Source organism: Onychostoma macrolepis, chromosome 14, assembly GCF_012432095.1.
Source record: "Onychostoma macrolepis isolate SWU-2019 chromosome 14, ASM1243209v1, whole genome shotgun sequence".
NCBI lineage: Eukaryota > Metazoa > Chordata > Actinopteri > Cypriniformes > Cyprinidae > Onychostoma > Onychostoma macrolepis.
Window position 1 is genome coordinate 17,610,943 of NC_081168.1, and position 27,302 is coordinate 17,638,244.

At 39.6% G+C, this 27,302-nt stretch overlaps 2 protein-coding genes across 2 annotated transcripts in view; one reads left to right on the top strand and one right to left on the bottom strand.

Annotated features, from left to right (window-relative positions):
* The window catches only part of ctnna1 (catenin (cadherin-associated protein), alpha 1), a 101,819-nt gene that overhangs the window by 45,215 nt on the left and 29,302 nt on the right, over positions 1–27,302 (top strand). Inside the window, exons 8-12 of the mRNA XM_058797205.1 lie at positions 12,666–12,746; positions 12,963–13,115; positions 21,471–21,563; positions 22,977–23,133; positions 25,235–25,435. Of these exons, the coding sequence (XP_058653188.1) occupies positions 12,666–12,746; positions 12,963–13,115; positions 21,471–21,563; positions 22,977–23,133; positions 25,235–25,435 (685 nt within the window). The remainder of the gene's footprint in view (positions 1–12,665; positions 12,747–12,962; positions 13,116–21,470; positions 21,564–22,976; positions 23,134–25,234; positions 25,436–27,302) is intronic.
* Positions 297–9,491, bottom strand: lrrtm2 (leucine rich repeat transmembrane neuronal 2). Its single transcript, XM_058797206.1, has 2 exons — positions 8,578–9,491; positions 297–8,031 (listed from the first exon to the last, which is right to left on the bottom strand). Exons 1-2 carry the CDS (start codon positions 8,579–8,581, stop codon positions 6,407–6,409), a joined length of 1,629 nt encoding a protein of 542 aa, XP_058653189.1. The 5' UTR covers positions 8,582–9,491; the 3' UTR covers positions 297–6,406.

Here is a 27,302-nt window from a genome sequence, read left to right on the forward strand (position 1 = left end):
TAGGCAAGAAAATGCTTCTCTATTGGGTTGTGTGACTGCTTTTAGGCGCTTTCGCACAGGAGGAACCTTTTCGTAGTTCTTAGAACTATTGGCGGAAGTTCCCAGTTTTTGGCGTGTTCGCACCGGAGGAACTAGGAACGTATTTGGTTCCCTCTTGAGCTTTCACGAGACATCACAGAGAAATTCTCTGTTATGGGAACTTCTTCCCTTCCATAACGGAGAATTTCTCCGTGATGTCTGGTTCCCGCTCTCAGGGAACTGAGGTTATGATAGTAACCGGAGGCGTTCTTGGAACTCTGTTTGGGAGAAATATATTAGCTCCTACTTCAGAGTACAGTCTAAAACAGTTCTATTGGAACTACCAGTGATGTAGGGTACACTGGTAGGACAAACATTTTTAAAAAGCCGTGTAAAAAATTTACTCAACGAACATGGAAAACATGCTGGCTAGTTCCTAGAACTAAGTTCCTTGAACTATGCCTTTTGTTACCAAGCCTTGTAGCATGAATGTCACTTCTATTGACAAGTCAAAGAAAAGGTATGTCTGTTATTAGGGTCCTTTTCTTAACCTGCTTCTGTGGATTATCCCTGACTCATTGCATTAGCTCTGTGTGCGCCTTGATATCTGGTATTACTTCCCTCTGATTCTTAGATGTGTCAGACATTCTCATGAATAGGGCTGCATAAAGTTACTTCTGGTCAGAACAAGGATAATGAATGTCTTTGTTCGTCACACCATAGATGGTAATGAACACGAATTCGGTTTGGCTGAACACTGTTTCCCTGGCAACCATGTGAGAGATAAATGGAGCGTTTTGTCATTTAAATCCTGTGTGTCCACATCTAGTGACAGTCATCATCATTAACAATGTAGAAATCAAATGTGATGGCTGGTTCTTTTTTTCTTCTGGGTGCTTTTTATGTACATTTAAATGCTAGTTAAACTCAAACCTAGTTATCTTTTGTTGCATTTGTTGCCATGCATTGCATCATTGCATTATTATAAACTACAGCAATAAACGTAACATTTAAAAGTCATTCATTACTAATACACACATTCCTAGATCTTTTAGTTTTTTTTATAAACCAAAGAATCAGCTAATATAACATCACAGATTACATGTATGACTTGATGTGCAAAAAAAAGTGGCAGCTAAAAAAAAAAAGTGTACATGTGATTTTATTTATCTTTTTGCCTCTGCAGAATAGAGGTTGTGCGCTTGACATGCACAGCTAGTAATTAGCACTACAACATTTGGTATCATCTTAACGTCCAAGGGTAAAAGCACTTCAGCTGAATCTAACGAAAAAATGCTTTTATTTTTCTGTAGCTGGTTCATTGAGCCGCATTGCGCCTCTTGCTATCACTTCCTTTTTGTTGACCGCTTTGATCAGGGAGTGGATGAGGGATGACTACCCTTGGTGGCTAATGGAGCTTCGGCCCTTTGCTTTAATATAGTTCATTTTGAGAGTCTTGTTTTGAAGAGAGGTGTCCATTCATCCTCTGTGGTCCCTGAGAGCGCTGAGCTCTAAGGAAATGAGGCAGAGAGAAAAAGAAGACCCTTTTTCGTAGACTTAAAAACAGAGGGAGCAAATTAACGTTTGGAGCGACTGCTGTGGTACTATAAGAAATCCTCTAAAAGTATTAGCCTGTTTTCATCTGGTCTCGGAGTTGCCTTTTCTTTTGTGTGTGTTCAGTGACTTCCTGCAGGGTTTAAATGAGCCTTCGTAATTGGGAACACGGTGTACAGTTCGAACACAAAGTTGAGACGCACAATATCCTCTCACTTTCTTACATTCATCTTAGTGTACTTAAATCTCGAGTTAAATCACTTCTGTTTTCATTTCCTCAGACGGGGACAGACCTTTGCCACGTAGGGCCGCAACCAAATTAAAAAGTGACCTTTGGAGTTAATAGCTTCCTTTCCCAGTGAGTGAAAAGCCTTAGAAAGCCGCTGCATCTGAAGCCTCTATAGTCACAAAGCCTTTTCTCTTACACACTCCGTCTGGCCAAGAAATGGCTGTCCTCTATAAATCATGTTCAGCTTCAGCCATCCTGCCTCCCCCCACTCCCTAACAACTTTCCTTTTTCTCTGTAGAAAATGCCTATAGGCACAGCATCAGTGAACCAGTGGTCAACAACTGCCCGGAGGGAGTCGACCAATCGCTTAGCTTACGCCTGCAGTAAAATCATTCAAATCAATTCTATCATCTGGGTTACATGGCCTTGAGATTTACAAAAGATATAAAATCTTTAAACTGTGAGGCAGCAATCACGGATGACACACGCAATATCAATGTTGTTCAGGTGTCTGGATATATGAATGTATTTATAGAAAAAGCATTTACAAATGGCTACATAAAAGCTGATATTCACTGTGCCTGATGTATTGGAATCCCAAGGTTAGGCATACAGTAACAGTCGGGGTATTATTTATGTTTTTGGTCCCCTTCATTCTGCACTGGAATTTTTTTTTTTTTTTTTTTTTAGCTTGCCCTGCAGTACTTGTGCAGTGCACAGTATATAACACCGGCGGGTAGCTGTTGTGGCATATGCTTGCTGCCGCCCTCACACTTTTGAAACCTCCACAGAGGCTGCAGCTGCAGTCTTATTGAGTAAATCACTGGTTTCACTCTAGGCTTTATAATATACCTGTATTTTATTTAATATTTATATTTTAGATGTTTTTAAATATATATTTTTATGTATTTTATTTATTTTTTAGCAGTTTCTTGTACAGTTATTTCTCTTCCTGGCCAAAGCTCAGATTTTACAGAATTATTTTCTCAGAATAATACAGTTTTGGATGAAAATCAGTAATGTGGGTTCAGAGTGACTAACTTGCCTTTTCATTTCATTTATTTTTGGAAGTGTATTTCTAGAGCGTCTGAGACCTCGGTAATTTCCCACTGGCGGTGTCATGCATCAGCACCATTTTACGTTCTCTGCTCACCAAAAAACCTCAGAGGAATGGAGAAGGAAAAACCTGTCCAGACGGATATATATATATATATATGCAACACTTCACGTGAGAGAAGTAATGGTCTCATGTAATTCTCCTACTTTTGTGCTGCTTTTCTACCACCGTCCACCAAGCTACCACTATTTAGATCAGATTTAAATCAAGAACCAGTGGGCTAGATAATCATTTTGAACCAACGTCAATCATTTTTTGTTTATAATAGCATTTTTAAGCTGATTTGAACACTGTTCTGCCATGGGCTAGAGTGGAATCTCGGTTGTGCTGTTGCGTTTGATGCCAGTCATTCAGGCAGGTTGTTATCTCTGTTTAGAAGGGCAGGTGAGTGCCGGGTTATGATAATGTTAATGATATCAGAAGCCATTTACTTCAGAAGGGCACCTTGCCTGAAGCCCAGACCAAATACCCTGAGTGTACCATCCTTAAAAGCCTTTCAGCCATCTCTGTATTCAGCACGTTTGATAGATGATAGTTTCTGCAATCCTTTGTGTAGAAGATATTTTAAAAGGAAGGCAAGTATACAGGCAAGTAAGATCTAAAGAGCATATTAGACCAAAACGTTTATAAATTGTAACATTTTTATTTAAAAATATACGTCTTAAGGAAAAAAAATCTTTTCAGTTGGCCACATCTTTACCCACTATACAGATATGAAATTGTACATATTACAATACAAAAGGAAAAAGCTGGGTTTTGGGGAGAGGAGGGTGAGAAGCATTCATTTTAGCACAAAGAAGTTTTGGGGTGTGATTTGAAAGGGGCTTTTTGGCCAGAGTGAGCAGCAGGACTATGCGTATGACAGGATAATATTCCCCCCAAAAACAGTTTACAGGAGTGCAAATGGATTCATGTTCAGTGGTTTTTGTGATTTGCTTATAAGCTGATAGTTTAAACAGATTACAGTGGTTGTCAGTATTTTCATTAGAAAGTTGTTCTTTCCCACCGTATATGCCTAAACTATCAGATCAGATGTGAGACTTGACTTTATCTTTTTTTTTTTTGGGATGGTGCTGATGTTCATGTTTTCTTTAAACATGCAAGGTGTTTTTAAGAAATGCAGAAAGCAAAGGTCGGCTTTTCAAATTCTAAACAAAGCAACACCATTGTTAGAGGTTCTTGGCTCAGTAATGTTAGCTGTAGTTTTTCTTGTTCAGTCCAACAGCATTTGAAAAATACATTTTGGAATGTTATTTCCCAGCTACACCTCTGGCTGCACAGAAAAGATCAGCTACACAGACCTACATTCCATTTGTCTTTACCAACTTATGTTTTGCAGGGTTGGAGTTGGTGAAAGAATTTTAGCAGCCATTCCTCACTCATGGAATTTTACAGCACCCTCTAGAGGACAATTTTAATCAGTCTCTTCAGGCATGCTTAATTTCAGAATATGTTTACTACTACCATTAGGTAGGTGACCAAAAATGGGCTTTGATGTAGATGCCAATTTCTCAGATTTTGAGCTTTCCACCAAAAACCTCTGCCTGGATATGAAGTTTCTTTTTTATTATTATTATTTTTTTATACTAATGAGGCAATAACCCTTATTGCAGCACAACTAGGGTGGCGTTCAGAGCTTTCCAGCTGTTGCCCAGGGTGTTGTCGGTCACAGTTTTGTCATGCAGTCCTTTTTTTGTCCTCTGGTTTCTGTTCCCTGATTTAGCCTCACTCGGTGGCTCCTAAGATGCTCATTGACTTCAATTAGATGCTAACCAGTGTTTGTGTTCCCTGTACCCCCTTGTGCATCCCTGCCCCCAACTCCTGATTGCAACACAAAGAGCTACTGCTGCAGCGGCTTCTTTAGTTTGATGCTAATGTCTGTCCTCTCAGTGCTGCATACAAATGTCTCCTGACCCAGCCTCCCGCCGTCTTCTGCATGCTCTCCTGAGAGCTGCGCTACGCTTTACTTCAGCTTTTCTCTCCGTTTCTGTTTCTTTAGTGTACTTGGTTTGAACTTCTGGATATTTCTTGCAGACGAAAAATGGCCTTTTTGTTTTTATGGGCTAAAAGGAGCAAGGCTATGAAGTAATAACTCTAGTCTCTATTTTTTTTTTTTCCTTTTTAAGTACTGGCTGAGGAGGCTGAAACTTGCAGGGCAGAGGCTTTGGGTGACAGAATATTAGATTCATTTTCCCCAGGCTTAATTGACTCAATGTTGAAGCTGTCAGGTATGGTTATGCTCTTTGCTGCATTCGAACAGTGCGACGGCAAGCGTACGCATGTATTTTTAGGAGGCAATTGTCAGTGTCCTCTGCATGCCTTCTTTTTCTAGCTCTTCCCCTCTCCCTAGGAAGTTGTTCTCGCTGGTGTTTGCTTCATCATCTAGCATCCTTTGATGGTCTCTACCATTAATTAATGATGCAGTGATCTAAGCAGCATTGTTCTATCACAGTGAGGATGTCAGTGTTTGGAGCCATCTTATGTAAGAATATATGCACAATGATAATTGAGCAATTGCCTCTGTTTAACATTTAGTAAATCCCTGCTGAAGTCGTAAAAGAGGGAGCTTGTTCGGACATTTTGTTAGAACCAGTGCAGAGCCATATTGGACATTAACCTTTTCACACAATGTGCTAGGCTTTAAGATTTCAAGGAAGTGGACAGTTTATTGAATTTAACCAAATGCAGAAACGGGAAGGCAGTTAAGTGTTCTCATTAGCTCAGATTTAAGACTCGATCAAAGTGTAACGATCATTTCTGCCACATGAGGAAGCCAAATAATGTTGAGTGGGTTGAATTCCCTGTTCAAAACTAAATTTCATTATGTGGCTCAATTTGTAACAGTACTTGTTTTCAATTTAGAAAATGTAAGTTTAAAAAATATGCTTTGTGTCCATCTGATGTGGTGTTTTTTAAATTTTTTTTTTTTTTGGTTTCCTCTCCCCAAAAGTGAATATGTGAGTGTGAGATCTATAGTGTTGCTAACGTGCACCAAATGTCTTTTTTATTTGAATTTTTTTTTTTATCCTTTGAAATTTGCACTGCTCAGCGTATGTAACACTATTTTTCCATGAAATAAAATATCACCATTTATCAGAAGATATGTCATTTTATAAACTGTTTTCTGGAGCACAGGGTTCCAGGCGGTTTGGCTATAGATTTCTCATCTCCTCTGTGCTGCAGAATACATAGTACACAAACTGGTGATGCAGTGATACATCCAACCTTCCTCTGCTGAGATTGATTGCCCCAGCTAGATATGAACCTTTGCATTTGTATTACAAAAATAAACTTGTGGATTTTTCTATATTTCCTCTCTTCAAATTCATCCCAGTCATCTCAAGCTTTCATAAATTTCCAAAGCTAACAATTTCAAAGAAATACTCTTCTTCATACAAACTGAAAAGGGGAACATGTCCAAAAGCAAACCCTGTATCTTTTGAAATGGACAAATGGTTAAACCCAGAAACTGCAGGAATAAATAGAGTTTATACTTCACACTCTTTGTAAGGCAGTTGCTGACATTTGCACTGCCCGTAGCCATTGATGATCACAAGTGCACCTTCCTCGTGACTGGGCTCGTACTCGTTATAGGGCACCTGTGTGGCCAGGTCCGCCATTGGCTGTCTCTGCTGGGTCCTCATCTGTCGCCGGTTCTGAATGGCCGAGCAATGGCGGATCCGCCTCAGAGTGGGAGGGCAGCATTTACGTGATATGTACACTACAAAAATTATGAGAAAGAAAGAAAACAACAGAGCCATGGTGCCAATGATGACCCTCTGAGTCAGCACTGTGTTGTCCATCGCAGAGTAGTCCTCTGTAACATCTGCCCCCTCCACCGTCATGGTAGTAGCGAGGGCAGTGCGTGGGGGTTGGGTGGTGGTGGTAGTAGTGGTGACAATCGTAAAGCTCCCAAAATCCTCTGCATAGAAGTCTTGCGTAGGGGTCTGCATATTTCCGAACAGGGAGCTTGTGATCTCGGGGAGCATGGCCTCCGTGCTGGTACTGGTCAGTATGACCGGGGCTGAGAAATTTTGGCAAAGTTGGAATCCGTAAACGGCATCCAGTATTTCCTCGCCCTGTGCGTACTCAGGACTGTGGCAGAGGATAGAATGCTCCCATCGACCCTTAAAGGTGCTCAGCCAAGTGGCCAAATTGCAGATCCGTTTGGTACATTCCCATAGGTTGCTCGACAGCCCAATCGCGTTTAGGGACTTCCACATATCCATGGTTTGGGTGTCGAGGCTGGTCAGTTTGTTGTTATCCAGCAGCAGGATCTTGAGGTTGGGTAAAGTCTCAAACACATCGGGGGTGAGTACACGTATCTCGTTCCCAGTGAGATCCAGCTTCTCCAGAGTTGTCCATTTCCATTCCATGGTGCATGTTAAATTGTTGATCTTGTTCCACTGAAGATAAAGGAACTGGAGGCCGACCAGACGAGGGAAGTGTGCCAAGTTAATCTTGGTCAAGTGATTGTGTTCCAAATGGAGCTCCCGCAGCTTAATTAACCCGGCGAAGCCATTCCGGGCCAGGCTACGGAGCCTGTTGTTGCTCAGGCCAAGGTATTCCAGGCTCCGGCAGTCCCAGAAGGCCCGCACGGGCGTCGTGCGAAGCGAGTTTGACCGCAGGTGTAGGATCTGGAGCTTCCGGAGCCCATGAAAGAGCTCAGGCTCCAGAGCTGTCATCTGGTTGAAGGAGAGATCCAAGATTTGCAGGTTGATGAGGTGGATGAAGGTTGTGTTTGGCAGCTTGGTGATGCGGTTTGAGCTCAGGTTAAGGTCCTTGAGCTTGTACAGCCCCTGGAAGGCATCCTCATGCACGGTAGTTATTTGGTTGTGGTCCAGGTGAAGCCAAGTGAGCTGGGTGAAGCCAAAGAACTGGTCTGAGCTGAGCTCGCTGATGCTGTTGTGTCTGAGCGAAAGTCCAAGGGCCCCTTTATCCACACCATCTGGGGGCGCCAGGAGCCCCTGTGTGTCGCAGTAGAACTGCAGGTCTTCACATCGGCATTTCTGGGGGCAGGTTGTGCATGACACAGGAGGGAGGCACAGTAGCATGCTGATCACACAAAGTGCCGCTGGTGCTTGTCCCACCAATGGCCACCTTGAATGGAAACCTGGGTGGGTTTAAAGATAAGAAAATAAACCGGGGAGGGAAATCTAATCTCTGCAGTACACAGAAACATTTTTTTTTTTCCATTATCATGCGCACTCTTAGGAGTTCAGTCTGCTTGTTGATCCAAGAATTTTAACAATGTTTAAGGGGAATGTTCAATGACTTGCACTGATAGTTATGTTTACTTAAGCTATTTTAATGCATAAATTATTCATCCATATGTTTGAACTGCAGAATTAGCATTTTATTCGCTGGTTTCATTTAATTTTTTTTCCTAGGATGCAGTTTATTTTTTTCCCCATCCCAGGTGGCTTAATTTATTATTATTTTTTCAGTCATTAAGTAGCTTGTAAGTCGTCATCTTTTTTTCCCTTTTCCTGCTACAAAGTAGACTTGTAATATGTAACAAGCAATAATAAGTAAGAAAAGGAAAGCAGCTTTTTAAATATATAGATGTTTCTAGAGATCCTGCCAGCCACTGTCCCCCCTCCTATTCACTACATTGCCTATTCAGGTCCAGACTCTATGAATAAAAGGGCTAACTTACCCATTCTTTTGTGTACATCGGAGGCTGCATTCAACTGTCTTTTTCCGCAGACTTTTGGAGCAGCCAGATGGAAGAGAAATCCAAAGGGAAAAAAACCTTTTGGGTAAATACAAAAGGAATCAAGCTCTTCAGAAATAAAGAAGTGCTGAGCCCCCCCAGTTGAACCAAATTCAGAAATTCCATGTCCTGGGATGCTGTTTTTTCTCTTTTTTTCCGGTCTGTCCTTTTTTCAGTCCTGCTATTCAATTCCCAGATTAAGAAAAGACCAGCATTATTTGCCTTCCAAGAATCCTTAAATTCGAAGTTGGTGATTTGCATCCAAAGCAGCACTGCTGAGCATATCCCGCCGTCCCTTAGCTGCCTCTTTCCTTTTCCACCGCAATGATGTCAGCTCAATTGGTTAATTGAAGATCACGCATTCCTCTTTCATTGCTCGAGGTCCTTCATCCCTAACTTGTTGATGGCAGGCAGAGACTACACTTGCGATGCCAGTTCCGTGTGGCTCTGCTGTGTTGTGTGGAGTTCTCGGCACCGAGGAAGGGGAGATGCAGTGAGGGGAAAAGCAGAGGAGAGGAGCTGAGATGTTATTCTGTGCTTTTGTTGCAGCCACTCACTGCTACAGAGTGGTGGCAGGCTGGCGTCGATCATCAGTGCAGTTTCTCCCTCTCCTCTCTCTCTCTCTCTCTCTCACTCTCCTGCGCGCTTTGGTTCGTTCCCTGGCTCGCTCACTTTCCGCCTTGCACACTTGCACAGTGCTTTGCCGTTTGATTCAACGCACCCTCCCCCTCCCTTACTCTTTTTCCCTCTGGTTCGTCACACTCAGAATATTGATAACTGCAACGTGTTGCGGCAGTTCACAGCCGAAATTAACAATTACATTAAATCTCCTCGTCTGCTGCCTGTCTGGTCAGATTTTGTGTATCTGTGTGTGTGTGTATGTGTATCCTCATGCATTAAAATGTGTGTTTTCTGATGAAGCTGGCTGATTTAGTAAAATAAAACACATTTGGTGGTTTTTGGTTTTGTTTGTGTTTTTACTTAAGTATTGATGAATTAATTTACAATATAATTAAGTTGGCACAGGAAGCTGATGCTTAATCTGATTTGCGATGACTTGCAGTCAGATTGTTCCTTCCCTTCTCTCTCTCCCTTTCGCTCGTTCAGGTTTTCAACACAAAACACGTCACAAGAAAACCGACGTCACTGAGACCTTTTATACTCCTGTCGATCTGCTGTGGTGGGGACAGAGTCTGAATGCTGGACTTAAGAGAGCATTCACACTGCACAGCCCGACAGGAGATTTCACTAAACATAAGACGTGCACAGCGTAGCTGTTGTCTGCATTTTCTTTGCTGCTCTGTCTTTTGGCTAATTTTTCCTCATGTGGGTTTGCTGAATGTAATGGAATGGAAATTAAACTGTTCCTTTTTTTAATGAAATCAAGCCTGACGTGTTGGATGACAGCCTATAAAGCTTACTGACTAAACATGGATGAGAAGGGATGTGTATTAGCAAATCAGAGCCCTTTTTTATTTTTTATAAATGGATCTGGGTGTTTTGATTCCAGATTAACTATGTAATTTTATTTAATATTTTATTTCTTTATTTAATATTTTTGATAGTATGTATTTGTTTGTTTTTATGTATCCCATTAGTTGTTTACTTTTTTAGTCAACTTTTTTTGTTTGCTCACAGGCTTATAACTCAAGACATTGCAAAGATATTTTCTGAAATTATCCCTTTTAAAACGATGCTGCTGCCATCATCAAAGCACTGCTTTTGTAACGCATTCTCTAACGCAAGACAATTATTGCTAGATGTCAGATAGCCTGCTGTGAAAAATTATTCCTGTTATTATGTGTAATTGATGGTCTGTTGTAGTTGGAATCTTTGCATTACGTGACTATTTCTATATCAGAATCTCATGGTATGAGTTGTATTTAGGACCTCATGTCAAGTTAAAAAGTTAAACCTTTTTTTTACAATTATTTGTCAGATTGCCATCTTCTGTTTTTGAATACAACAATTGGTATCAAAATGTAACCGTGACTCTAAACCAGCTCATTTATACGAATCTTTGGTCAATTTATTTTAAGGTTCTTTTAATTAAATGTTAACTACAACTTTTGCCTCAAACTCCTAATTAGTAAGATGGTTTTTAATGTTGGGTATTAAGTATGTTTAGTTATGTAGAATATGTTCATACTGAATATATGCTTTATAAGTACTAATAAATAGCCAATATGCTAGTAATATGAATGCTAATAAGAAACTAGTTAAGTGACAGTTGGTCCCTATACTAAAGTGTTACCAAATCTTTCTTTATTCAGATAAGCCACTCTATAGTTAATTTAGTGTATAGTTTGGCACTTCCTTCTGTGTACACAGTGACTATAGGTTGTGCTAAAATTGCTTTCGTGCCATTGTACCTACTGCGCTTAATTTGAACATCTGTGTTTCTTTTTTTGGGATGGTCACTTTCTAAAATGACCTGGGCCATTTTGTGTTCATATGATTTATTTGTTTGTCATTTTTCTCCATAGGTCATATTACTTTTTTACAGATACTTTTCTCACTGGTGTGTAATCTGCCCTCAAGTGAAGTCTCTGCTGAGGAGGACGGTTTTAAAATCTTTTTATTTTTTTCCCCTACTCCAATCTGTGGGGAGATTTGTTCATGCTGCAAGCACTGCTCTACCTGACCATCATTAACTATATGTGTGAAAACACCACATAAACTAGTGTGAGGAATCAAATGACTGCCCAATTAAGTTGAGCTGCTTGGAGCAAAATCAATATTGAGTGATCCAAGTCATTTGGCCCTCCGGGGGAACATGCGATCATATGGGTAATATCCGTCAAATTTTCTTACTTGCGCTCTGGATGAATATACCATTTGCGCTAATCTAGGTAATTTTTGTTCAACTCAATGAGCAACCCATCTGTAGGTTAGTGATTTAGAATTGACAGTCCCTCACCATTATTACACTGGAGATTCTATGTTGTTCTGAAGTGCTTTTATCCAACTGGCACAAAATCAGTAGGGGACTAAGGCCGATGGTGTTCGCTTGCCTCCTATCGTGTACCACCCAATGGGGTGAGGGTGTAGGGGGAGGGGTCGAACTGCCAGTGCCACTGCCATATTTCATTGACTGTCACGCTTTTGCTGCTTGTGCCCCTGTGACGGCCTTCCCCCAGGCTTTTCCCTGAGCTGGAGATTTACCTACCCACTGCACATGAGCATTTTGTCTGGGGCATGTGAGAGATCTGCTTTCCCAACATTAGCTAACCTGACTTGAAGCGCTGGACAAGTAGACGCTTTGTAAAGTGTGGAAATTGCTCCGATTTATCTCCGACAATCATTGTGTTGGCAAAGATGTGAACTCTGCTTGACCAGACATAACTTCTCCTGGCTACCTTCCTCTGAACTTTGTGTATTGTTAAAAGCCGTCTGACCCATCACATAATGGGTTTTATTTGAGGATCTAAATGCCTTTCTTACATAATCCCTGAAGGTTAGGGATAGAAGAATCAGACACCAGTTCAAATGAATTGGTCACATTTTAACTAATCTTTACATGTGCCTTTGCCCTACATCGTTTCTTGTTTTTTTTTATATTTATTTTTTGTTCTTGCACTGCAGGAGAGCTATTTGTGTCATGAATTATTTCACGGACTGCTTAAGGCCAGCTCAAGAAAGCGACAGACAAAAACTCTGGATTTTTGAGCTGAAAAATGTATTGGTGAAAGAATGTGGGTGGGTGCCTCCTGAAAGTACCACAAGTCATGTTAGTCATACGAAACAATTATTGCCAAAGGGGGGTAAAAGAACCTAAACCCCTACAAAGTTCTCAAGAATGAAATAAAATGTTTGCCACAGGGGGTTATAACCATCCAAGTGGCTCATGCTGTTTTACATTTTTCTTCCTCTGTAGAAAATGCATCTTATCCATCATATCTTATAAGTTTGTCTTGTCCTTTCAGTCCTCAGCTTTAACTACCACCTGTCGTTTTTTTTCCCCAGCGAGCCTGACTATAACAAGTTTAAATGAGACTAAGTATATTTTCCCCTGTTTGTTTTGATCACAGGCTGGACATAAAGAGAAGAGCGATGCCCTGAACATGGCCATCGACAGGATGACTAAGAAGACCCGTGACCTGCGTAGACAGGTCTGTTCACCTTGAAGCAGTGCACAGAATCACATTTATTTTGATTATAGGTGCCAACAAGAATGCTTTACGTCCTTCTCCTTAATGTATCATGACTGTCTCTCTTTTAGATGCATGTTGTTTACATTGCTTATTAAAAATGAATATACCAAACCCAGGTGCTCTGAGTGATCAGACACTAGCTAAGGATTTGTGTTTGCATATTCATAATTTCAGCTGCGGAAAGCTGTGATGGACCACGTGTCGGATTCTTTTCTGGAGACCAATGTTCCACTGCTGGTATTGATTGAGGCTGCCAAGAATGGTAATGAAAAGGAGGTGAAGGAATATGCCCAAGTTTTCCGTGAGCACGCCAACAAACTGATTGAGGTAGGCACCTGTTTTCTGCTCCATAAAGTGCCAATTACTGTCCCTTGTCTGTTGCAGATTTTAAATTCTGGAATTGTTTCAAAACAAATGATGGAACATTATTTGTTGTACTCCAGACTAGCTATTCTTTTGTTTAACATGGCATCTTGAAGAGAGCACACATTATTGGTGATTGAAGGTTTGTTGTCTTTGATTAAGACATTTGTTGACATTTTTCATTAAATCAGATAATCTCTTTTGGGGATTTATGGTAGAAGTCTGTTGAAATGCACAGACCAATTCTGATCCAGAATCGATTTTGTGCACTGTATCTGACTTGCTTTTGTAGTATTTGTCACGAACATTAAACGAAATGTGAGATGTTTTGCCAGACTATATTAAATGAAAAGATGAGTCAGGATAGACAGTCTAACTGATTATGGTGGTCGACCACTGAGTTTATCAAATTTGTACAAAATTTTTAAACTTTCATATTTTAGGATGCCGTGCTTGAAAGGGGATGATTTAAGAGGCTCTGCTTCTCCGAGAGGGTTTTAGTATGCTGACAGCATGCTTGAACGTGCTGCAGAGAAGTTGCATCTCTAAATTCATCCCCATCAAAGCATCGCTTTTGTAAGAAATTCACCGCCTTCAACAGATTTCAAGACAATTACTGTCAGACTTCAAATCACTTGCTGTGAGCAACGTTTCCATTATTATGCATAATCTGTAGATACTGTGAGAGCTATGATAGATCTGTGCAATAGAAGTTTTTAAATATTTAGCCTTATTTGTTAGATCATTAGATATTTGTAGGATGTCTGTCAGTTCCCCTATTGATTAGCCGCATCCTTCAACATGAGCCTGAAACATTCTAATTATACCAGGTACTAGATGAGTGTCTGGTTTGAGTAAAATATAGCTTTACAAATCACTAATTAAAAGTGCCTTATGCCACCCACAAAACAGAAAAAAAGTGGAAGCTGTCACTTCCGCAAGTAGTTGGTGTACACTTGAAGTGGAGAAGCTTTCCATTCTGATTCCAACATGCAAGCTGATGTGAAAACGGAATAAATTTTAATCGATAGTCCGCACCATCACTATTTATGTGGGAATGCATCTGAAGTCTCTGTGTCATGACTGCTTGATCCAAGCGAGTGTGTCACAGCCCTTTTATCTTTTCTGCTTCATATTTTTTTGTGTAGTGTCAGACAGGAGTCAAACTTGCACTTTTTAGTGCAGGAACAAATGCAGTAAGGCTGCTGGGTTTACAATGCTGCAGCCAGGGAACCACTGCATTTGTATGGGCAGTCACAACTGTGAATCACATTTTAAGCTCAGCCAAAGAGTGAAACTCCTCCGAGCCCAAGGTTAAGTGTTGCTTCGTTGGGGAAATGCGAAACAGCTGGGTATCCGGTGTCTTATTGATGGACTTCACGAGAAATCTGCATTGTCGTGTCTGTTTGCGGCGACTGCATTCAAAACCCATAAATATGCTGCGTCTCTCGTGGCGTTTTATTTTCCAGATAGATGTTTTTCATGCCGAATCACTGGGGGCTTTATATCTCATGCTCGCATTGGCAGGGCCAGTGACAAGCTGACAGAAATGTTAGCTATCCTCATTAGTTTTTCAAATCTGTTCATCTTAGTCCCTGTGGTAACACGTCATCCACCGACATTTCAGACTGACCTCTCCCCACAGGGGGCAGGCCCGGCCCTCGTGTGACATGCTGCGTACAGGGGAAGACTGGTGAAGGAAATCAAAGTGAAGGGAAAAGGAGGGGTAATGAGTAAAAGCCTTAGAGTGTCACTGGGGGCTAAAGATAGTCGAAGCAGAACACGTCTCCAAAAAGTCACATCCGTCTCCCTCTCTCCCTCTCTGCCTCTCTCCCACGTTATTCATTGCCTTGATTTGACACCAGCCAGTGGTCGCACCATATGGATTCCAACCTTAATCCAAACATGGATTACATGAACAAAGCGTGGGCTCATTTTGATGATTGCATCTGAGGGGTGTTTACAAACGATTGTGGTTTGTGTACTTCCCTCACTTGTGTCGAGGCAAGGTCTATTTTTGTCTTTGAATGTTAAATGCAAGTTGCTATCTATTCATATTTTATAAAATTGTTTGGATGTGTGTGAAAGTATTTTGCACATCTGAGACTGCACAGGTAGGAACTTTATTGAACCCATAAACAGCTATAATTAGACTGACATTTTATTTTTATATTATTTTAACAACAACATCAATGACAATAATTGTGTATTATTATTATTATTATTATTATTATTATTATTAGTGTTATTATTTATTTATTTTATTTAACATTGTTTTTTAAGGCAGCAAAATCAATAAAAACACAAATACCAGTAAAATGACTGTAACTCACAGCTTCTCGTGACTTATTTCTTTAGTATAAAGAATATTATTAATGCACTAAGCCTGTATTCCAGCTGTGTTGAGGGTCAGTTTATGCGTGACCTTGTGTTGTCTGCTTTGTATGGTGGAGGGGTTTTAAATATGTAGGTTATAAGGCAAAAAAAAAAACTGCATTGTCTGAAATAGCTGGAGCATCTCACTCCTGGTTGGTATCCAATCTGTTGGCAAGAAAATGTATTCATGTGCATTAGGGATTTTCCCGCATTCGTGTACTTGCCTTCTGTTACAAAACGAACACAGTGGGTTGAAACGATGTGCCATATATGGGAATTCCTCTGTTTACCGATGGCTTTCATCACTAAGGACAGTCTAATATATTTTTGACAGGCAGTGAAGGCATGCCTGGCAGCAAGAGATGGTTGCAGAAGGGAAATTATTTTAACCTCTCTTAACTGTGCTTTGATTGGGTCTTGTCCTTCAGTATGGTTAAATAATGACCCCGAACTTTTATTATGCTGGGCATAAAAAATGAAAGTAAGAAATGACTGAAAGTGCAAGTATGCATGTAAAGTTTTTTTTTTTTTTTCAGTTCTTAAAGTCATGGCATAGCCTCAAGTGTCCCATGGATTTTATGAAAAGTTTTTATAAAGCCATCCCAATCATTTATAATGTATTCACAATAGACCTTTCTACAGATGATAATCTTTAACACACACACTAGGGCTGTCAAAAAAAATTCAGATTTTTTTGGAATATTCATTGAATTTAAAATAAAAATGCACATTCGAATACAAAAACGTTGCATTCGAATTTTAGGTGTCCGTCAGGCAGCCTTATCAGTGGCGCACGAGATGCGATGACAATGTAGGTGTCATTGCATTTTAATGTTGCTTTTTATTTAATTTTTTTAGCCTATCCAGTTGAACCCACTGGATGCGGCGCTGCTCATTCAAAATATTGCAGAAAAAGAGAACATCAATACGGAGATGTTTACGTCAAAACTGAAACCAAGCCGTTCACACAGAACACATTTATCGCATTTTCTAGAGCGATGTCTCACTGTTGTACATTTAGAAAGCCATGTAAAATTTTCAACTTTTAAAAAATGTCTCGAGACTTTATGGTGGCTTTTCTGCATCGCACTGCATCTCATGTTTTTAAATGAAAAAAGTGCTCTTTGTGATTGGATTTTGGTCCTTAGTATTGAACTATACATAGGCCCTACATACATGATGCATTTAGTTTCTAATTGTTTAAGCTATGTAATTAATTATATATGGTTTATAAACATGATTGTAAACAACATGCACTTTTTTCAAAGATAGTCGTGCTATTTTTATTGCTCTGAAGAAATTGCTGCCTCTTGTGGCCTCAGGAGAGAAGCCAAAAGCTTTTTTCCCCCTAACAAAAATTATGCCTTTGAAATTCGAATATAATTTGAATATTGATAATATTTTAGTACAAAATTCGAATTTAGTTGTTCAGCCAGTTTGACAGCCCTAACGCACGCACGCACGCACTGTAATTCTAAAATTTGGGATCATGATTTTTGACTGTTTTCAACACTGATAATAAATCAGCATATAAGATTGATTTCTGAACAATCATGAAATTCAGCTATATTTTAAAGAATATAAAAATAGAAAACCATTAATTTAAATTATAATAATGTTTCACAATATTACTATTTTTTTCCCCCTGCATTTATCAAATAAATGCAGCCTTGATGAGCATTAAAAAAAAACTTATTTAAAACACACTATTACTAATCCCAGACTTTTGCATAGCAGAGTGTGTGTCTGTGTAGTTATAATTATGAGATTATTCTTTAAATGATAACCTGATTTTACAAATGTGGCCCACTTTCCATAAACAAGTGAGATTTTTAGTGTAATGTGTTTTTTTTTTTTTTTTTTTTTGCTCCGTTTAGAGTTTAAATGTGGATGTAGTTATTGCTGTAGGGAGGCCATTTAATTTGCGGTACAATGAAGCATCCATGGCTACAACAGGAATGGAACTGCAGCCAATTCTTCCCTCCCCTCACTATCTTTTTACTCCTGCAGAAGGCACGAAGTCGACACTTTCCAAGAGCTGTAAAAAGTGCCAGCTACGTATCTCCTCATCTCTCTCTCTCTCTCTCTCTCTCTCTCAATAGTGTTCTCATACCACCGTTCATTCAAATAGCTTCTTTTGTAGAGGCTTTTGCATTGCAGTCTGCACTGTTGGAGACCCTCCTGGCAACCTACATATATCCCTAGAGTACTCCACAGTTACCTATTTGTTAATTTCAATTTTTTTCCCCATTTTGAAAGCCACTTATATTGACTTTGAACTTCTGAGCTTGGAGGAAGAGCAGGAGCTTGGCTGAGAGTGTCAGTTTTTGGTCGCAGAAACACAGTGGCGGTTCGGTTTTTATACCATGAAATGCATCATTCCTGAAGCGGGATAAAAATAGAACAAGCTTAGTTTTATTGCCTCAAGGCCTTGTTCTCAAAGGTTCCTGGCTGCTCAAGGAACACTGAGATTGTGCAGGGACTAAACTACATGTGCGACAGAAAATGAGAGAGAGACGGGAAGCACGAAAGGAGAGAGAGAAGACCAAAATGAGTGTTGCAGTTTAAGAAATGTCAGATTTTCTTAATTTACTCCAAAGTAGTAGTTCATTTTTGTTTTACATGCTTATCTTGTATTTTGTCTTAAATGCAAAATGAATGCAATATTGAGCTGTTTAAGGGGCAGTTCATACTGAATGTGTTTTTGCATTTAGAAAAGCTAAATGTACAGAGTACAATGAAACTGAACAAAACACAGCTTCATAAAACTCTGTTCATACCATTTAAACTTTGATCATGTAAATCTGATAGATGCAATGAGTTAAACAACACAAATTTGAAGGCATATAACAGTAAGAAGAAAAGATAGGCATGTTCCATGCGGTGTTATGTAATGTATTGAGGTACTGAGCTCTTAACGTGAGTCATGCAAACAGCTCTATACAGGTATTAAATAAATTCAGTGCGCACAGACTGAAGTAGTTTAATTCTTTGGTTCTTTTAATTGTGATGATTTTGGCTCACATTTAACAAAAACCCACCAATTCACTATCTCAACCAATTCACTATCTGGCCAGCAAACTCACCAGACCTGAACCTGTCAAGAGGAAAATGAGAAACGAGAGATCAAAAAATTAGGGCTGCACGATATATCGCATGCGATATTTAATGCGCATCTTGTCAGTAAAGCCGGTTCTGTAATCAGCGGTAATTTCTATCACGTGCGCGATTTTCACATGGAGCAGCATTTACTACACAGAGCTGTTGTTCACTGACAAGCTGCGCAAATCCACGTTCATTATCAGCGTGATGGAAATTACCGCTGATTACAGAACCGGCTTTACTGACAAGATGCGCATTAAATATCGCATGTGATATATCGTGCAGCCCTACAAAAAATGCAGATGAGCTGAAGGCCACTGTCAAAGAAACCTGGGCTTCCATACCACCTCAGCAGTGCCACAAACTGATCACCTCCATGCCACGCCGAATTGAGGCAGTAATTAAAGCAAAAGGAGCCCCTACCAAGTATTGAGTACATATACAGTAAATGAACACACTTTCCAGAAGGCCAACAATTCACTAAAAATGTTTTTTTATTGGTCTTATGAAGTATTCTAATTTGTTGAGATAGTGAATTGGTGGTTTTGTTAAATGTGAGCCAAAATCATCACAAATAAAAGAACCAAAGACTTAAACTACTTCAGTCTGTGTGCATTGAATCTATTTAATACACGAGTTTCACAATTTGAATTGAATTACTGAAATAAAGGAACTTTTCCACGACATTCTAATTTGAGATGCCCCTGTATATTCTGTATATAAAGGCTTTTTTCCCCCCTTCATGAACCTTAAAAATTGCTGTTGCCATGATTCTTTTTCCTCTGAATCTAGCACACACTTCTGTGTGGGAAGATCTACTGACCAATGTGATAAGACTCATAATTTACCTGAAGAGGAAATGAGAATCAGCTCACAATGAACGTTTGTTCCTCAACCTGAAACTGCTTGACATTTAGCTGCAAATGAGCCCTGCAGAAGTCTTCAATGAAGTTGTTTGTTTCTCAGTTCTGCTTTAGCAACAGAGAGTCCATCCACTCTACTGCATACTGTATGTGGTAGGCAGCTCGTATAAGAACAAACTCACCCCTTGGTTGACCCAGCGGAGCCACAGAAGGGTGAAATACCAGCTGCACTGATGGGATGTTACTGCAAGAAAGAACAGCCTCAGGAAGAGGATGGGTACTTGAATGGAAATGAGTCTGAAATTATGCAGAGCTGAAAGCTATTGATTGACATTTTGATTGTTGCAGGTCAAACTAGTTAGTGTTAGACTTGCTTAAATCAGAGATGCTATTAAAATGCATTTGTTGTAACACTCTCAATAGCTTGTGGCACAAAAATTGGAAACTACTCTATTTACTGTAGGAAATGCATCGGGCAAATAAAGTGCATAATAAATTGTTGTAATTGTAATGGATAATTGAATCACTTTTTTAACCAAAAATTGTACAGGATTCTTTCATGTAGTTCTTTATTCATTTATTTAGCTGGTCCAGCAGTAATTATTACAAAACTTGTATAGAATGCCATCATGAGCTTATTACAAGAGGGAAAGAATCCCCTGGGCAAGTCTGGTGTTAACTGCTTTGCTCTCGGGCACCGTAGTAATGGTCAAGGATCGCTCCCCGCAGGAATCAAATCGCCAGCCTTCCGGTTGCAATCTTCCAGAGTGGCCAACAGATATGCAATCTAGTGGTCCTTAGGACCTTCTTCCATAAGATGTTTCATGTCAAGCGGCTTGTGTATCATAGTTACTGTATTAACATAGGTGGACTTGAGATTCTCTCCTGACCACTGGAGACCACCCACCCCCCCAAACCCAGGTTCTGTGGATTCTAAACAGACGTGATTTAGCCTCTACACGCTATTGCACATACTGAAGTGCTCCTTGTTCAAAGTGTTGGCATGTATACGTGTTTTTAATGCTTGACTAGTGTGTTTGCTAATGGCACCCTGCTGTTTGAGAGATTCCCAGTATGGTGCTTAAGGGAGAGAGAGTGAGCGGAAGAGCATCGGCTGTGGTACTCCTGTAGTCAGTGGGGCGTTTTCTGTGACTGCGCTGAGCTCTGTTCACATTTACACTCCACTTGTGTTTTGGATTTCCCATTCCTGGCACAGCCAATTCTCGCACATTACGATAAGGTAGAGTAACTCCGAGCAGTCCCGCTAAACAAATATGAGTGAATCTCCTTGGTAACATTTAATTAAAACGACTCGCCTTAAGTAATGAAGCTACTCTGCAATGTGTCGTGCTTACTTCGCTGTACGGAGGTGCTTGCGCAGTCAAAGCGAGGCAGCGGAAGCCTAAAAATCTAATTTCTTGCCTCAAAAAACTGCCCTATGCAAATAACGTATGTTTGCAAAGAATGTTTGGCAAATCATGAGTAAGGAGGGAGATTTGTGGGTCGAAATGACAATTTACTCTATAGCATTATAAACATCAGCAACAGGCAGTGGGTTTGCTTGCCTCAGCACTCTGGATTTCAGCGGCTTGTGGAGTTTCTGAAAGTGTCAGGAATATTTGCCTCTCTCACTTTCCTGAGGTAACAGCCGCCTGGCAGAACGGTGATTTAATCATCTCTAGGAACCACTCCCTGACACTGTCAACCATCATCCTGTGAATTATATGAGAAATATTCCCTATGTGGGGAGGTGACCAGACCTCAATTTCAGGCTTTGCTTTTGTTTTGACTTAATCCTCTGGGGCGCTTTTTGCCTGCTGTATTTTACCATTTTATCAAATAATCAGATCAACAGCTGACAGCAGGTGTGTTAAATTAAAACTGTTTGTTTGAGGGATGGAAAACCAAATTTTTTTTGTTCGCTGTTCATTTGTCATGTGATAAAATGCTGAATTACTTTTTTTTTTTTCTGTTGTAGGTAGCTAACCTTGCATGCTCCATCTCAAACAATGAGGAGGGAGTAAAGTTGGTACGAATGGCCGCTTCCCAACTGGAAGCACTTTGCCCTCAGGTACGCAGCATTTTGCAGATGCCCCTGCAGTATGTCCACTCCAACCTCACTCCACTGTGGCTTTGACTGCTTTTTAATCTGAGCTCCAATGACTATTCTTTCATCCTGGGGTTATGAAATTACGTATTTTCATCAAAATAAACATGGTTTAATCTCTGTCATAATCTGAAGCAATTGTAAATGTGTTTTGAAGGGTTGTTATGGTGGAGGACATGGGCTCAGATAATCAATTCACATGTGTGTAGTAGGGATGTGCGCTACGACTAATTTGACTGTCGTTTAAACGGAAGTTTTGTATCTGACTAGTCTAAAAGCTAGAAACCCCCAAAAATGGCAAAAAAAAAAAAAAAAACTGTGCTTGTATAACAGCCTACACTTGAAATACTTAATCTTTGCATCACACTGTCAAATCCCTCAATGTAATCTGCTAAAAATAAGTCACGATTATGCCGTATGCTCGCCTCACGTTATCATTTAATTTTAGGCAGGCGTTAAACAGAAAATAAGGAACAGCATACACTCAACATAAACCAGTGCATAGCTTATTTATTCAGATCAGCTGGAGCAATGCAGAAATGGAAAATAGACTGACAGAATTCTTCATTTTCATATAACGTTAGCCAACACATTAAAACACAAGTCAAAAACAATAGGAAAGTTTATCAAGGAATAGCATTAAAACGGCTTTTAAAAATGTGTTGGCTATATTGTCTAAAAACAAAACAATGCTCGTTTTACTTACTCGGACCATGCGCATTTGTTCAGTTAATTCAACATGTTAACGTGGTCTGGCGAAAGACTGGACTAGAGGCGATTCTGCACTTGAAGAAAAAAAACCGCGCTCGGCAGGAACTGAAGTTACAGGCACGCAGAGAGATAACTACAAGCAAGCAGACAGTTTCGAAAAGAGCCTGGAAATCCCGCTCCACCACCGAAGTGGGTCTTCGTTTAGAGGAATAGACGGCGCGGATGTGATCGCGGACCGCAGCGGCAGGTTGTAGTGTATGATATGATTGACATTTTCTGGCTTTGGCTAGCCTCCAAGCTAATGCATACGTGCCTGGTCTTCGCTGGTCATTTCGAGCTCGCCGCAACTGACATGAAGAAAACGCATGCGAGGTAAAAATGTAGTTTCCGCTCAGATACGCTTTTAAAAATACTTCTATATTTAAATATTTTGATATGTATTATTTTTCAAAAGTTTTATTTTAGCTTGTTAAAATGTTTTAAATGTAATGTTAAAATGATGGTAATTTTTTTTTTCTCTTGTGTAATCGACTATTGATTTCAGTGTCGACTACCAGGAGCTGTACCGTTTAGTCGACTAGACCCGCACATCCCTAGTGTGTAATGTGATTTTTGGTTCTTGTACGTCTTAAAAGCGGATTAATAGGTTGCTTATGATAATTACAGGTGATTAATGCAGCCTTGGCCCTGGCTGCCAAGCCTAACAGCAAAGTGGCCCAGGATAACATGGATTTGTTTAAGGACCAGTGGGAGAAACAGGTTCGAGTGCTTACTGACGCAGTGGATGACATCACTTCCATTGACGACTTCCTCTGCGTGTCTGGTAAGCCTACGTTACAAAGTGTAAAGCTGGATCTTGGCTCTTAGATAGTGTTCACTTTCAAATGAAAACCGTGCTCATGTACTCTACCCCTGACTTTCTTTTGTTGGGGGGGAAAAAAAAAAAAGATGCTTAGCAGAATATTCAAAATGTTTTGGGAAGTTTTTGTTCACCAAGGCTGCATTTATTTGACCAAAAACAGTAATATAGTCAAATAATTCAACTGTTTTCTATTTAAAATATTTTTATGTGTAATTTATTTTTGTGATGGCTTTAGTTAAATTTTTAGCAGCCTTTACTCCAGTCTTCAGTGTCACACAATCCTCCAGAAATAATTTTAACATGCTGATTTGGTCTGCAAGAAAATGTAGTTTTTGTTATCAATGTTAAAAGCTAGGGATGCACCAAAATGAAAATCCTTGGCCGAAGCTGAATAAAATAAAACACTGGGCCGAAGGCCGAATACCTAACACGGTTTTTCACATTTCCCCCCAATTTGTTAAATTATTATTATTATTGTTGTTGTTGTTGTTGTTGTTTTTTTTTTTTTCAGCATTGCATAAATTAAATAGCCTGTTTTGTCTGGCTTCTCAAAGAAAAGGTCAATTACAAAATATTTAGCTGACATTATACCAACAAAGCTCAATTTAACTTAAAATTAATAGTATATATATATGTATATGTGTGTGTGTGTATATATGTATATTTATATTTGTTGTTTTTTACTGTACTAATAAATACACCCTTGCTGAGCAGAAGAGACTTCTTTTAAAACATTAGAAAATATTAACAGATCCCTTTTTGAACACTGTGTGAGTATTATAACAAATGTATTAATAGAGCTGTTGTGATTTATTATCATCATGATTATTATTGTCTTGCTTTATTTTATTTTACAGAACAACAGTAAAATTACAATGCTAACATTTATGAATGTTCTTGCTTTTTCTCAGCTTTTGTTTTGGCGGAAACCCACGGGAAGATGTCAGTGCTTCTTTTTGTTGACAACTGCGGATTTATAAATGATTCTCATTACTAATTTAGGAAGATGTTTGTTGCACGTTTTGCCACATGCCCTGTAAAAATTCATAAAATGTTACTGAGCAACTGACGAGTAACTGTTTCAGTGCAGAATTTCCTTGCGCTTTGGACTTTGACCCCTGGCTAACAAGCAGCTTTTGAAAACATGCAATTCGTGCATGTTAGAAAAGATAACATTCTGCAGTTTATTTACTAATTGTTTAAAGCCATTTTGCAATTTCAATCATCATACAGTTAACCAGCAAAAGCCACCCCTTCTACTTCTCATCGGAGACATGAAATGCAGCAGTAAACAGTCTCTCGCTTTTAGTGCTTGTAATGATTTTTGTCTTTCTCCAACAGTTTTAAATACTTCCACACTGCCGACATGTTTGTTCATTTGTAAGTGTTTTAAACACTTTCTGACAGTATTCTTCAGCAATAGCACAACTTCACCAGAATGTCATAAAGAATGATTTTAGCCTATTTCAGTCTAATGATAGGCTGCTTGGCTCCTGTCTGGTTGTACCAGACTCATAATAGCTTCGTGCAGAAGAGGTGAATAGCCTTTACACCGACATCTCTGTCAGCAACTGATGACACGGGTCACTTCCGATCATGGGTCGTTTAGTGGCCACGTTTAAAGAAGTTCATTAGCTTCTCAGGAGCAGACAAAAGCTCTTGAGTGTCAATTCTCTCTTGTGGAATTGACATTCAATCACGAATGTTAAAGACTTACCATCACCCTGTCAGACGTGGCCTTTAAGAGCTCTTGTTAAGCTGTAGGCTGACTGACTGCCTTCACCTCCTCTCAAGGACAGATTACAGTTTACCATGTTGATTTGCATTTCCCAGACACCCATTACTAAACTGTCTGAGTGTGTGTTTAATCTTTTTTTCATCCGCCCTTGTGGTTCCCTTTAATGTTCTTAAGTCAGGGACAATGTAAATACAGCATGAAGGATGAGGATTTCCTGTCTTCATGCTTTGCATTGTGGTTAGCTCTGTACACTCTCCAGTGTTCTTTCCTTAGTTATTTTAAACATGGTCTTCACTTGTGAATTTCTCATTCTTTTTGCTTTAGAAAATCACATTCTGGAGGATGTTAACAAATGTGTCATCGCTCTGCAAGAGAAGGATGTCGATGGCCTGGATCGCACCGCTGGAGCCATTCGAGGTAGAGCTGCCCGTGTGGTCCATGTGGTCACATCTGAGATGGACAACTATGAACCTGGTGTCTACACGGAGAAGGTTCTGGAAGCCACCAAGCTTCTCACTGATACAGGTATAAACCAGAACACTATAGACCTGAAATTATTTTTCGCCGTAAATGTCTGTAGCTACAGCCAGTTTTTATGTAAAATGAGCCAAAATCTGTTGTTTTTGTAGTTGGCGGTCGTGGAAAAGGCAATATGTATTAACATTTAATAAGAAACAAATAATGCTGCTAAAATCATAACTCATAACTAGGGATGCTCTGATCGATCGGCCGGAGATCGGTATCGACCGATAATCACATTTTATGACTCGGATCAGTACTCATACATTTGGCCAATCTCTGATGCGTGGGGACATATGCTGCAAGTCATTGTCGTTGTGGAAATGCTACGACATTTCGAGAAACAATGAAAAATTCGCAATATGTCGTGTATGTTTTGCATGATGATGGTTGGATGAATGGATGGTTCATTTTTAACAACAGATTCAGTAACCTTAGGGCTGATCTGCTCATCACTACACATGTCTGCGGAGCACAGGCTTTACGGCTCCACTGGCCCTGGAGCTGATCGCAGCCGTTCTATGAACATTTATTTATAAAACAAAATATCATCTTTGGCCATATTGGCCTACTCAATAGCGTTAACAGAGGCTTTACTCCTTTTAAACTTTATTTGGAATGTCACCGTTTCTGTCACTGCAACTTCCAAACAGGCGAACACACAAATTAAATCGTCTGCCTAATGAAAAAATGTATTTAAAAAATGTTGTTAATATTGCATCATTTATGATTTATTTTATCCACCCAGAATGCATTTTTTTTTATTACCCGGCCCGTGGATTATCCGCTGCACCCGTGGACCGTGATCAGACTGCTCCATTTTGTTCTTTCAGTAGTTTAAATATTTCAGTTTCTTTTTTTCTCTTTAGTCTTATATTGGACAATATTAAACCTTATGAGTTACAGCAGACTTCTCCATATTGGAATTTAAATGTTTCTATTTATTTTGTCCTCTCTGTAACATTAGATAGGCCTAATCAAAACGTTCTCATCTCATCTAGCCATCTAACAGCAATTATATTTATATATATATATGTAGCCTATATAAATGTTCTTAGCCTACAGATTAATAATGCTAAATGTAGATCAGAAACGTCTTGTTACATCTGGTTTGAGTCGTAGGTTATAGATGGATAAATAGTAAGAAAAACAACTATAATTGCAGCATTTTTTTTTTCTGCTGTGTTTTAGTGAAAGTAATCTAATCTATAATTTTGAGCCCTTGAACTTGGCGCCAGCGTGCATCTGGAGAGAAAGAGCAAGCGCACGGAGCTGAAAGGGCTTGAATAAAGCGTGTTTAGCTTTAGATTAGGGATGTGCACTACGACTAATTTGACTGTCGTTTAAACGGAAGTTTTGTATCCGATTAGTCGACTAGTCTAAAAGCTAGAAACCCCCAAAAATGGCCGATCACCATGACAAGAATTCGGTACTCTGTATCGGCTGCAAAAATCCTGATCGGAGAATCCCTACTCATAACCAGAATTGTGGGTGCAGTAATATAATACATTTATTATTGTCTAAAGCTGCTTCGAACATGCTTCATCCAATCTTAGTCAGAACTATCCATTTAACATTATTTTTGGCGATTGCATTTGTGTATGTGTGATTTAATTTCTATTTAAAATCCATTGTTCTTGTCTAATATCTGAAAATGCTGCACAGGCATCCAAAAATAGCGCTGCTGCCATCTGGGCCAGAATTTCCTTGAGTGGGTTTGTAGGGTGTTGGTAGAAGACTGCTGATTTTAAAATAAAAGTAACTTTATCTACTTCCTCGCAAGGTTGTGTAACATAGCCATGGCCAAATGTGCTGTCTAAATAGGCAGCTCACTAAGTTTTGTGACACTGCCTGTGACCAGTGTCTGCACTCT